Genomic DNA, 13,159 nt, shown 5'->3' with positions numbered 1-13,159 from the left:
CACTGCTCTTTCCTCTCTCCCAGCTTCCTCCAAGCCCTCCCCACCCCCCACCACCGCCTCCGACACACAGCTCCAGCCGGAGGCAGCAGCAGAAGTAAAATCTCAGCCTGCATGTTTCCAGGCTGGCACAGTGACAAGCAAGAGGGAACAGATCCCTTCCTGCTGGTGCTGAGCTTCCGCCGTGCTCAAGGTGTGCTGGGGACACAGCCCCACGGATGGGGATGCAGCCCCAAGAGCCAGCATCCCTCTGTCCCACCACCCACGCCAGCCTCCCGCAGCTCCAGCCCACAGCCCAGCACTCTCCTACCCTCCCCCAGCCTCCAAAAAAATGGAACCAGTTCCAAAATTGCCACAATTTCCTGCCCTCCTCCCTTCCTTAACAGACGATGCTGCCAGCCCTTCCCCCACGCTCCCCTGGCTCCACACATTCCCTGCCGCTTCTGTAATGCAATTACAAAGGCTGGAGAGGACCTGGATAAGGCTCAGCTTTAAGATCATGACTGTGCAAAGATGGGATTGAAAAATGTTAGCAGGCAAGCAGGGGGAAGATTTGCAGCCTCCCAAAGCACCCACGAGTCGTTACTTCCAGCCTGTGGAGATGCTGGGATGCTGCTCTGCCAGGTGGAGGCAGAACAAAAGGCCACGATGTCTCTAAAACGGGGACCAGGGGCAGTCCCCCCTCCCAGGGATTCTTCCAGCCCTCCTGGATGAGCTGGAGCTGAGACCAGTATTATTTCACGCAGCCCATCCTGCCGCCACCCATGCCCCACACACGTCGGGGAGGATATTTTGAGAAATTCTTTGGAAAGGTTATTGTCCTATTTGTCAGATCCCTGCGCCCCTGCAGCCAGCCGTGGCATGTGCTCAGCTGCGCAGGAAGCAGATGGAGACAGAAAAATTAAACTAATATACATAGCACCTGCTAAATTACCTAAAATAGCATTTCTATACATAACGCTGTGATGATGAAACTCCTGATATTCTGGGGACTTTCCAGAATGAGAAACGCATCCCATCGCTAGGATATTTCCCTTTCTCCATAAAAGACTCTCCAGCTTTTGTCCTGCCTGGCAGGATCTGTGTGGCTCAGACTTCAAGGGCCATGACAAATGCAGATAAAGAGATTATTGGCCCAGGATGGTCAATAAGGGAAGGAAACATTCAGCTGAAGAGGGTTACATGATCTAGAAAGAAGCCCATATACTGAATCTGCTGAGATTTGGGCTGTTAATAGACAAAACGGTGAACCCTGCAAGCAGGAGTGCTCACTGGCATCGTACACAGCACGGGGGGCCAGCTCTGTGGCCTCTTGGCTATGGAAGGGGAAATGGTGTAGGACCAGGACACATCGCTACAAAACCTTCAGCTTCCAGTCCCAGGATGGAACAGCTCCGCAGGAACAGGGGAAAGGAGAGCAGTTATCCAGGGACAACTCCTGCTCCCAGCGTCAAAACAGCTCCTGCCTGTCCCAGCACCCCAAATCCACTCCAGAATTGCACCATGGGGCTGTGGCCCACGCTCAGAGCAAAGCCAGGCTCTGAGCAGCTTCATAATGCTTTAAAGCAGCGTTTTCTCTGCAGCATTTGATAGGAAACCACAGTCCCGCCTAAAGCCATGAGCTTCTCAGTGGTCTTCAACCTTTCCTGTTTCAAGACCCACCAGGGCAACCCCAAACCTGGCAGATTAAACCATCTGGCCCTTGCTGGGCTTCCATGGTTTCCTCCGAGGTGTTGAGCAAAAGGTACACAAACAGGCTGGGGGCTGATGTGGGCTCCATCATTGGGCATGAACAACCACCTCAAATACTCCCCGAAAAGGCAACTTCTCCCCCAGGCTCCCCAGGATCTGGCACAAGCTGGTGATTTGAGCTCTGCAGCCCCAGAGGCTTTGGCAGGAGGAAAACCCTCCCTTCAGAGCAGAGCCCCTTTACTAGCACAACTCCTCCTTCACTCAGGGGTCTGTAGCCCACACTAAAGCACAGCGGCTCTCAATCTTAGGAGAGCGCTGTGTCACTTAGATTATGGCTGTTCCTACAAAGCAATGACCCCAAAGGGATCTCCAGAGGGTGCTGTGATTTTTTCAGGCTGCCGGGCTCCACTCACACCTTCATGAGGCCCCGGGGTGGAAGTTGAGAGCAGCTCCATGCTCCGCAGGCTGCAGGAGCCATGGAGAAATCACTCGATACTCAAGCATCAGAACAGGCAGATGAATGCAAACCAGCCAGAAGCAGCAGTCATTTTAGCCCAAACACTGTTGCACCTCTTTTGATTCACCTGCAAAACATGTGGAACCTCACCTGACAAAGCGAGTACCACTGCTGGCTTCAACCCTTGAGTGCATTTGAGATGGAAAGCCAAGAATTACAATTATTTCCTAAACTTCCCAGGGTGGAAGTTATTTCTACTGCTCCTCCTGCCCCTGTCAATGAGGAGCTGCGAGTGGGAAGCCTGCGCAGCCCAGAAGTGCCAGCAGTTGCTCTCAGGGCTCCTGGCCTTCCCCAGGAACCGTGGTGACACCAGCTGCAGTGCACGTCCCACTAGCTGCACGTTCTCCAGACGACACCTGTCCTGATGACTGTCTCCTTTTCCCTTTTTCAACCTATTTCTCCCATGTTTCCCATCCACTCGTTCAATTACCCCCGGCTTCTGGAAGCTGCTGAGTGGTTTCAACCAGATCTGATGGCCAGGTGGAAGTTTCTGATATGCTGCTCTTCTACCATTTGCATGAAAAGCAACAGAGAAAGACCCTCAGTGGTGTCTCCTACTAGGGACAGGCTCAGTTACCAGCCATGCTTGGCCCACTAGCTCGCCTGTAACTGCCCGTCATCACACGGGTGGCTGGAAATTGTAAAAGCTGCTTGTTCTGCTGCTTGTTCGGAGCTGGGCACAGCCTGGGATGCTGTGTGGGATGACAGTGGTGCTGGGGAGGGGCTCAGAGAAAGCAGGAGGCTGGAGATGCAGTGGGGAATGGAGAAGAGGAGCAGGCTGGAACAGCTCTGCTATGGAGAAAGGCTGAGAGAGTGGGGTTGTTCAGCCTGGAGAAGAGAAGGCTCCAGGGAGACCTTATTGCAGCCTGTCAGTACTTGAAGGGGTCTTATAAGAAAGAGAGAGAGAGACTTTCTACCAGGGCCTGGTGTGGCAGGGCAAGGGGCAACAGTTTTAAACTGAAAGAGGGTAGGGTTTGGGTTGAACATAAGGAAGAAAAGTTTTACGCTGAGGGTGGTGAGGCACTGGCACAGGTTGCCCAGTATGGGGAAGTTGTGGATGCCCCATCCCTGGAAGTGTTCAAGGTCAGGTTGGACGGGGCTTTGAGCAACCCGGTCTAGTGAAGGATGTCCCTGCCCATGGCAGAGCGGTTTGAGCGGATGATCTTTGAAGGTCCCTTCCAACCCAAACCCTTCTGTGATTCTATGAAAAGATGCTGGAAGAGCCATGGTGGGACATGAGAGGGACGGAGGGGTCACAGTCACAGGGACCTGGCTCTGCAACCCAGTGATAGCACTGGAGGGGAGGGAGAGGACTGCTGCAGGCTGCAGCTTGGCCGGCACCTCTGCCCAGCACGTGCCAGTTTTCACATTTTCAATCAAAGAGCGGACAGAAGGTAAATCCGTCAGCGTTTACCCGGACATCCCCGCTGCTGCAGGTGTGCGTGTGCTTTATAGCACTTGCTACTGCATGCACTATAGCGTTACACAAACTTGCAACGTAAATTCCTATGGGGTTACTACGCCCTGTGGCTGCTGGGTTAGCAAGTATTTTTTTTTTTAGGAAGGACGTGCTGAAGTCTGCATCTGTGGCCAGTTGTCTTTCTGCTGTGTATCCGCCCCCACGCTGCATAAGCCCATGAACGTCTGCGTCTCCCTCTGCCTCTGGCCTCTGGCCCCAGCTGCTGCGTGCTCTGAGATGTCCCACCCAGACATGCACCCTATGGGGTCCCCTTGGCGGGAGCGTGTTCTGGTACACTGGGGTGCTGCTGTCACATGGGACCTCCTGACCACCCCAAACACACACCAGAAGCCTCCTGAGCTGCAGCCACTCTTTGGCGGTACCTGCACACTCTGAACGCCAAGAATGCTCCTGAGAGCTTTAAGGCCTATCCTTGGAAGACCTTTTTTCCCCCTCCCTGTCCCCCACCACGCACAGGCAAGCTGTCGTTAGTCCTGCCAGCCCAACTCCTGGAGCTCAGGCGTGAAAGTGAAACAATGAGTGAAAAAAACCTCCTTTCCTTCATAGCTCTCCTATGGGCACCTCCACTGTCAGCTGCACACCCCTTTAGCTGCACTCTCCTTCCTCCCTCTGCACAGCCTGGGTGATGATGGCCGGGGTCAGACAGGGTGGCCGTGACGCTGTTTAACAGGCAAGTGAAGCAAACATCACCATTGACTGTGTTCGCCCTGGGAGAGGGAGTCTGGCTCGCAACAGCGTTGGAAACAGGGAGATTTAGGATTAGAGAAAATAAATGGAGGGGGTGTGTGAAATGACACTCCATATCTTCTTTGCATGCTTTGCTCATCCCCCGAAGTGACCGGGGATTCCCACACTGCTCCCCGCCTCCTTGTGAGTCCCCCGCCACAGTCTCTGGGGTGCCTCCTGCCTGGGACCTCCTTCTAGCCTACCCACATGGCCTGAGATGGTCCCCACTCCCCACTCCTCCCATGAGCTGCCCAGGACATTCCGGCTTTTCCCAGCCTGGGATGTCTTACCCTCCCATGCCCACCTGTGAGCAACACACAACCCTCTCACTCCTCCAGGAAGGAAATCCTGACTTGAGCCCGGTGTTTCCCCGAATCACACAGAGATCAAAACAAAGGGCTACCAGGGTCAGGCAAGTACTATGAACGTACAGGGCACAAGCACGGTCTCTGTTCCTTTGATGACTATTGAAAAAGCAACAAGATATGTCCCTCGTACCAGTCCCAGTCCCTGAGTTCTCCCCCCATCTGCCACCCCCCCAGGGAAACCCCACGCTGATGATCCCACAAGGATGTCCTGCAATGCTGCTGGACTGTACGTCTACTCCACTTTGGACAATTCATCGCTGTAATCTCCACTCTCCACTACAGCCACTGATCTGATTTGTCTGGGAATGCATCTGCTGCTCGGTATCATTCTGTATTCATTTTGTATTCATTTACATTTGCCCAGAGACAGCATGGGGGTTTTGGGTTTTTTTTTTTAGAAAACAAAATACAAACTTCATTAAATGAATTAATCTATCCTCCTGTTTCTCCCAAACAAGATTAACTGAGAATCACTCTACTCAGGTCTGACTCCCTATCACATTTTCAAAGGATATTGTCTGAGCTTTTATTTCCTGAGCATGCGCACCAGAGCTTTCCTGTGTTTCAGAACAGAGGATAAATTCTTTTTGTTGTCCCGTAACAGCGCTCTGAATGCAGTGATGTACAGGATCGAGAGATGGTCCCTGCCTTATTGAGCTTACCCTGAGTTTTGCCTGGTTCCAGGTGCTCAGAGACATGTGGGATTTGTTTTGGTGGGCAGGGCTATGCTGAGCAAAGACAGGATTGTTCCCTTCTCCAACTCCCATGAAGACAGCAAAGGAGAAATCACAACATGGGTTTAAGCCTGCTTTCTGGCTTAGGGTCAGTGCCGGACTCCCTGTGGGATCCCTTCAAACCGCTAGCCTAAGCTGCCTTGTCTTTATCGCTATTTAATTTGGGTCAGGCAAATGCAGTTAAGAGCACATCCTTTCTTTTTCTTTTCAGCTAAGAGGTGTCCTGTGTTCCCCAAGCACCAAGCAGAGCCCTGCAGTTCAGAGAGCTCACGGTGCTAGAGAGGTTCGCCTGTCGGCAGGAGACATGGTTGTACATGAACAAATACTGGAAAGAGTAACGGCAGGCAGAGCTCAGACAGCTGCCCTTGCACCCTCTTTAATACCTGTACTACCAACCGGTGCCTGGGGAATTCACACACCAGACATCGAAATGCTGGGAAGAGCATGGGAAGAGCACAGTGGGGAGCAGACTGCTTTCCAGGATTTGCCTGTTTGATCACTAGAGAGATGTCAGGGCTGGGCACTGAACATATGATAGCGCTTTCTATTTCCATCCTTTAGTATTGTAACAAGGGTTTAGAATAAAAACATCTCCCTTGATTTAACTTAAAACAGGTTAAAAGAAACAGAAAAAAAATCAGCGAGAGCTGTTTCATTGCAAATGTGGAATCTGCACACAGGACGGTGGGGGAAACCAGCACGACTTAAAAAATGATTTTTTTTCCACTGAGTTATTTCAGTACCAGCCTGCGCTTGGGCAAAGCCCCTCTCCAAACCCAGGGCAGCCCGTGCTATGGGAACCTATGCCACAACCAGCACTGACACGAGCTGCTGGTAGCTGTTTCAGGGACTGCCGTGGGCACCCAGGTCACAGCTCATCAGGGGTAACATCACGGCTCGTGCACCAGAACCAGCATGTCGTGCTAGCTCAGCTCCCCATGAACAGAGTCTGAGGCTGCCTTTCCTCCTGCCCTGCCCTCTCTCTTCCCACCCCAAGTGCTGCTGCTCCAACTTAGGCACTAGGAAGGGGCTGGAGCTTGTAAAGAGCTACAGGCAGAGCCTGAGGGCTGGAGGGAGGGCCACTGGCCCATGACCTGAGAAAAGGTCCCCGTCACTGAGTTAAGTAGGTCTGCACTGCATCAGCGCTGTGCCTTGAAGAGCTCCGGCATGATGCTAGAAGAGGGAGCAATAGAGCTTGCTCTGACGGGGCTCATTTGCTCACTTCTCATAGCAAAACTATTACAGCTGCTCTGGCGCACTTCTGCATTAACAGGGCTTTCCAGTTAATTGTCATTTGAACTAGAGCGTAAACGGTTAGAAAGATTTTTCTTGATTAAAATGTTGTCAGTGATGGGGAATTCAACAGAGCTCTGAGGAAACTGTTGCAGCGATAGCCTTGTTTTAAAGTCCATGGCTGGTTTCTAGTGGGAATTCTTTATACACTTTACATCAAACCCTCACTCCATTTTGCCTTTGTCAGCTAGAAGAGCCTAGTAACAAAGTTTAACTGCTGCAACAAGTTAGCTATAGCAGTCTCTTAATTTTCTGTTAAGCTAAATTATCGAGCCAGACCCAAGGAAAGACTCAGACACAACCAGCTGCTGATGTTTAACTGCAAGCTCCGACACCAAAATCCAGGACCTGATGCTCCCTGTGGCACCGTTTAAACCTTCATGGGAGCTGCCCGAGTGGCCACCACGAACGACAAAGCACAGAGGTGCGAGTTCCTCTTTTCCGCAGAGATAAGGTGCCTGACCCCGCCAGCCAAGGAAGCACAGCATCCGAATTTACTCCTGGTTGCTCCAAGGGTATAATCTTTGGGTATGCCCCAAGAGATATAATCTTTTCACATATAAATTATCCTGGAGCCAGTCTCCTCATACACAGTAGCCTCTGGTTGGGGTATTCTCAGAGGAAGGTGGACTCCCAGTTTAAGTCCTTTCTTACCCTGATGGTACTTAAGGAAGTTCACCCTCTGAAGAGGATCCCTGCCCCTGCCTATGAACCAGGAAGAAAGACGGGAGAGGCGAAGGGCACCTGCTCAACATTTTCTTGTCGACACTTTCTCACTGTGTACCAAGAAAAGCAAACTTTGTTGGGCCAGAGGCAAGAGGGCGCACAGTCAAGAGGGGGTACTCACTTGGGAGGCAGGTCTCTGTTCTGCTGCCAAGGCTTCTTATCTTTTTGGCATCACACGTAAATTGGGAAAAATTCAGCCATGGTTTTGAGAGCAAGACCAGACCTTAGGAGACCTCCTTCCTGTGAGTCTCCTGACCCATTAGGTTTAATTTCTTCTTCCTTAGCCTCCCTCTGGCCGGTTGCCCAGCTCCAGTGGGAAGCGTGCAGAGGGCTCCTCACCTGGATGAACCCTGTGTTGGTGACGGCCCTTCCCAAGGAATGCAAGAAAGACTCCAAACTCCCCAACAAATGGAGTTGGATCTGGGGCTCCCAACCCCAATTCAGACAGACTAGCCCACAGAAGAAAGCACGTACAGTGGCATTTCATGAGGGACCTGCTCTTGCTGACGTTAGATGTGGCTGGGACGCATTTCTCTAGAGGGGTCTTTGGGGACCTGAGACTCATCTAGTCGACTTCTGGCTTCCATGGGGGCTTACACAGTGGCTTGACGCTAGGTGCTCAAGCCAGAGCAGGCAATATGCTTCAGCAGCACAGAGCCTGAGTCTCCATGGCTGATAAAGGGACTCACATAGTGATTTCCAGTGGCCTCCATGAAGGGGAGGAGTCATAATTTTGAACTCAGAATCTGCCTAAATCTAGTCTAAAGGCTCAAAATCTGCTTTGGGTAACAAGCCTTTCACTGAGAAGCATGTTTTCCAGTCCTTTAACCATCTCACAACTTCACCTGGAACTCCCTCTGGTTCCTGACTGTCCTCCTTGAGCTGTAGACACCAAAACCAGACACACCATTGCAAACAACAGCTGTCACATCACCATCAAACAGAGCTGACACAGAAAGAGCCCTACTTCTGGCTCTTTGGCTGGACAATTCTACCAATGACAGGGAACACCCCTCCTCAGAGCTGCCAGTCGAGGACTTGCCAGCACTGAAAGTGGTACGCAAAGGAAAGAAACCTTCACCGGACACATACATGGAGAAAGATGCACTTACCCACTCGTTCCAGGTCTCTGGGTCTGAGAGAAGCGCCAGTCTGTGTTAGGCTGAGCTTGCTGCAGAGAAAATAGAAGAGTTTTAATACCTCCATTCTTGCCTTTGAAAATGAAGACGAACTGATCCTGGATTATTTCAGTCTGGAATATCAGCATGTTCCTTCCAAGTAAAGCAAATCAATTAGAACAAAAAGAAGAAAGCCCCCCCCTCCCCCCCCCTTCCCCAAGTTCCCCCCCCCGCTTCCCCAAGTATTTCTGAACCAGTATGAATACTAAAAAGCATGACAAAAACTATTCAGCGAATAATCTTCCAAAGCAGCTCAGGAAACCAGGCTGTGAAAGAAATGAAGCATGAAATAAACTGATAAGGGCATCAATTCAGCAGAAGCAATGGTACCAAAGTAATGAGCTTAGAGGTGTGTGGGGGTGGGGGTGGCAGAGTTAATTGATACTGGGAAAGATGCTTTTAATGCCAGAAGGTAAAATGATAACAGACCTTCCTAATCTGTCCTTCTTCTGTCCTTAAAAAGGCCTGCCTGAGATCTTGATTTCACACATTGTATTTGAATGACTTTTCCTAGATGCTGTGGCCTCAGAGCATTACAATATTTTTCTGTCCGTGGAGAAAAGAATGAACTTCCGACAGCAAAAGAAAAAAGCATTATTTGTTTAGGAGACAATAAACTTCGGACACAGCAGCACACTTTGTAACTTCATTAGTAAGCCCCCGTATCGCTTTCTGCCCGTGTTATTTTACCACCAGACAATGGACATTTTGTAAATAAGGAAGGACACGAAGCAGGCTTGCATATTCCTGTCTGAATCACGCCTTTGTGAAGAGCACTAAAGAGCAGAACTCTTTTCTGTCTGGAAGACGCATACTTCCGAAAATCGTAATCTTAATTAACTCCAGAATGATAACATGCTACCTGGAAAGGACAACATTTCTCTCGGTTACCTTAGGAATGAGCAGTTCATAGTCCATACAGCGAAACATCAATTTTATAGGATTATTCTGCTTGTACATGCAATTACTAAGGAGAAGTGAAGACGGGTACAGCTGACCTAGATTTTTATTTAGGAGATGTGATTTCACTAATTTCTCCACAGCTTTGATGATTCTCATGGAAGAATATATTAGAATAAATTACTCCCCTAAAATAGAGGCCCCACTGGTACCCATGCTGCATGCAAATTAAGCTGTGTAAATACTTGCCCTCCAGATTTCAGATACACATTTTTGCACACGCTGACACACAATCCTGCACTAGATAAGCCCTTCCCAATCTATATTTTGAATTGCTGTTGTAAATACCACTTCCAAATTTAGGGCAGGCATTTATGACACAAAATTACTTTACCTTTTATATCTCAAAGTTATAAAAGCTACAGCTAAACACAATCACCTACATCCATATTTAGACATCTGAATACAAGTGCTTAAACTTTTCAAAGCACGCCGCTGACTAGGTCTCTGCAAGCCCAAGGGCACCTAAGGTCACCAGGATCTTTGTGTAAAATATCACTACGTTCAGTGTTGAATAGTGAATTCAGCCCCTTGCTCAAAACGACCAAGCTGGAAAATGATCCCTTGCCGGGGCACAAACAGTAATTAATAACACTTGGGAGTTAAGAAATGAGAAATTCCTACAATGCACCTCTAAAACAGAGCAAAAGAAACACCGACGAACTTCGCTTTCAGATAACCTCCTCCCGTGTCACGGTTCATATGCCATGCAGAATAAAGGGGTTAAACAGAATCAAGAAGTTGAACACCCAAAAACCATGTTCCTGACCGTGCTAAGAATCACTTTAAAAAGAAAAGAGTACAAACGGGGCCAAGGGAAAACTCTCCGCTTCTACGAACACACAGTCTTTGATTTTATAGTGCTGCCCAGCCCCTTCCCCCACCTCCATCAGGCCGAGCCAAAGCTTTCACCTGCCACCTCCCAGGAGGTGACGGTGACACACGTTCCCTGAAGCCACCTTCTTAGGTGGAAGGACAGGCAGAGAACAGCCAACTGGCCTGGATATTACGGACCGTTGCGCTTAGCAGACAGGACAGTAAGAAACACCCATCTCTTACCCCATCGCAGGGACTCGCTAAGGTGCTGGTCACCTGCTCATAGGCAGCCACGGTCTCCGCAGTGCTAGAATGGCTGAAAGGTTTTACAAAGAGGAAATCACTCTGGTCAGACATGGGCGAGAAACAAGAGGTGTAATTCTGTGCCTGGGAGGTCAAGCCCGCTCCTCCCACGTCCAGGTACTTGATGAAGCCATCTGGCTTCATCTGCCCACGGAAATGGGAGGTGGGCTTGCGGCCAGTCCCTCGGCAGCAACCCATGAAGGTCCAGCTGGCAGCGCCAGCTTTGAGACACCGGGCAGCCACCACAGCAAACATCACGCAGGACACAAGGGAAATGGACACCAAGGAGATGATGAGGTAAAGCGTTAGGTTGGTATCCTTGGGAGAAGATTTGGGGAGGTCCAAGGACTTGGCGAAGTCCTGCACACTGTTTTCCTCTGGAGAAATGACTATTACCACAGAGGCCGAGAGGGATGGTGTCCCATTGTCCCTCACTTCGACCACCAGCCTGTGGGGATCTTCTGACTCCCTGAGAGCCTGTGCAACCCTTATCTCTCCAGAGCGGCGTTCCACTTGGAAAGGCAAAGCCTCAGCGGTCTCCTGCAGCTGGTAGGACAGCCAGGCATTATGGCCACTATCAGCATCAACAGCTACAATTTTGGTGACCAGATAGCCAGGTTCTGCCAAGGCCGGGATGGTTTGGTGGAAGGCAGAGCCCATGGGGACGGATGGGTAGACAATGATGGGGGCATTGTCATTCTCATCCAGGACAAACACATGGACCACAGCAGTACTACTCAGCGCTGGAGACCCAGCATCCTTCACCTCCACGGGCACCTGGAACACCTTATCCTGCTCGTAGTCCAGAGCTCTCACGGTGTAGATGGTGCCATTGTCCTGGTCTATTCGGAAGTAGGTTGAGATGGGTACATCCTGCATCCCATTGAGCAGGATGGAGTAAGACAGCTTGGCATTGCTACCCTCATCGGGATCAGATGCTGACACTGAAAAAACAGAAGTTCCAGGAAGGGAGTTTTCCTGAACGTGAGCTGTATCAAAAGGGCTGGAGAAATTTGGCGCATTATCATTCACGTCAGCAATTTGGAGGTAAAAGGTTTTTTGCGTGGCCCTCTGTGGGGACCCTAAATCCACAGCCCTCACCGTGATGTTGTATCCACTGGCCTTCTCCCGATCAAGGGGACCATTTGTGACCAGCGAGAAATGCTCTTTAAAAGACGACACCAGTTTAAATGGGAGCTCTTTTGCTATCTGCAGACGGACCTGCCCATTCTCACCAGAATCACTGTCCTTCACACCAATGAGGGCAATCACAGTGCCCGGGGTTGCATCCTCCTGCACTGGGCTGGAGAGAGAGGTCAGCACGATCTCTGGGCTGTTATCATTGATATCGATTAATTCCACTCGCAGGTGACAGTGTCCTTCCATGGCGGGGGATCCCTTGTCCCTGGCTCGAACCGCAATCTCATAAGCGCTGGATTCCTCATAATCCAACGGGCCTTTGGTTCTGATCTCCCCTGTCCGGGGATCTAAGGAGAACAGCTTGGTGAATTTACCAGGTGCGTTATTGCTAGTTTTGAAAGAATATTCCACGTCCCCGTTGGGACCTTCATCCAGGTCGGTGACATTCAACTTGGTGACCAGAGTGCCCACTGGCACATTCTCCTCCAGATGTACCTTGGATATGGGTGGGTCACAGACAGGAGGGTTGTCATTTGCATCCAGGACATGGATGGTAACCTTGGCAGTGCCGGATTTCACTGGATTCCCTCCATCCAGGGCTGTCAGTGTTAGGTGATGAACAGCCACTTTCTCTCTATCCAGTGCTTTTTCAAGTACAATCTCAGGCATTTTAACACCATCTCCTCTCACGTTGATACTGAGGGCAAAATGCTCACTGGGGCTGAGCTCGTAGGTGGAGATGGAGTTGGAGCCCATATCTGGGTCTTCTGCTACCTCCAAGGGTAGCCGAGTCCCAGGGTTGGCTACCTCAGTGATCTCCAAGACCACCTCCGGCTTGGGGAACTGGGGCGCGTTGTCATTCACGTCGAGGACGTCCACCTCAACACGGTGGAGCTGGAGGGGGTTCTCCATGACGAGTTGGAGGTGCAGGGAGCACGTGGGGCTCTGCCCGCACAGTGCCTCCCGGTCCAGCCTGCTACTGAGGAGCAGCACACCCGCCGCCAGGTCCACCTGGAAGTGCTGCTGCCCACCCTCGCTCACCAGGCGCAGGCTGCGGGCGGCCAGGCTCCGCACCTCCACCCCCAGGTCCTTGGCCAGGTCGCCGACCGAGAAGCCCGGCTCTCGGTCCTCGGGCACGGAGTAGCGGAGCTGGGCGCTGCTGAGAGCCGGCAGGCAGGAGAGGGCTGCGAGCAGCAGCGGGAGCTGCCATGGCAAACCCCGTCCCCCGA

At 51.1% G+C, this 13,159-nt stretch overlaps 2 protein-coding genes across 2 annotated transcripts in view; both read right to left on the bottom strand.

Annotated features, from left to right (window-relative positions):
• Positions 1–13,159, bottom strand: part of LOC103921969 (protocadherin gamma-C3-like) — a 38,626-nt gene that overhangs the window by 12,234 nt on the left and 13,233 nt on the right. Inside the window, 1 exon segment of the mRNA XM_009330027.1 lies at positions 8,646–8,704. Coding sequence (XP_009328302.1) covers positions 8,646–8,704 — 59 coding nt within the window.
• Positions 10,561–13,159, bottom strand: part of LOC103921967 — an 8,608-nt gene continuing 6,009 nt past the window's right edge. Inside the window, 2 exon segments of the mRNA XM_009330025.1 lie at positions 10,561–10,665; positions 10,731–13,133. Of these exon segments, the coding sequence (XP_009328300.1) occupies positions 10,561–10,665; positions 10,731–13,133 (2,508 nt within the window).

The sequence above is a fragment of the Pygoscelis adeliae genome, unplaced genomic scaffold, assembly GCF_000699105.1.
Source record: "Pygoscelis adeliae isolate BGI_AS28 unplaced genomic scaffold, ASM69910v1 Scaffold248, whole genome shotgun sequence".
In the NCBI taxonomy this organism is placed as follows: Eukaryota; Metazoa; Chordata; class Aves; order Sphenisciformes; family Spheniscidae; genus Pygoscelis; species Pygoscelis adeliae.
Note: the sequence above shows the minus strand (reverse complement) of the source record. Positions and strands in the feature narration are given on the sequence as shown.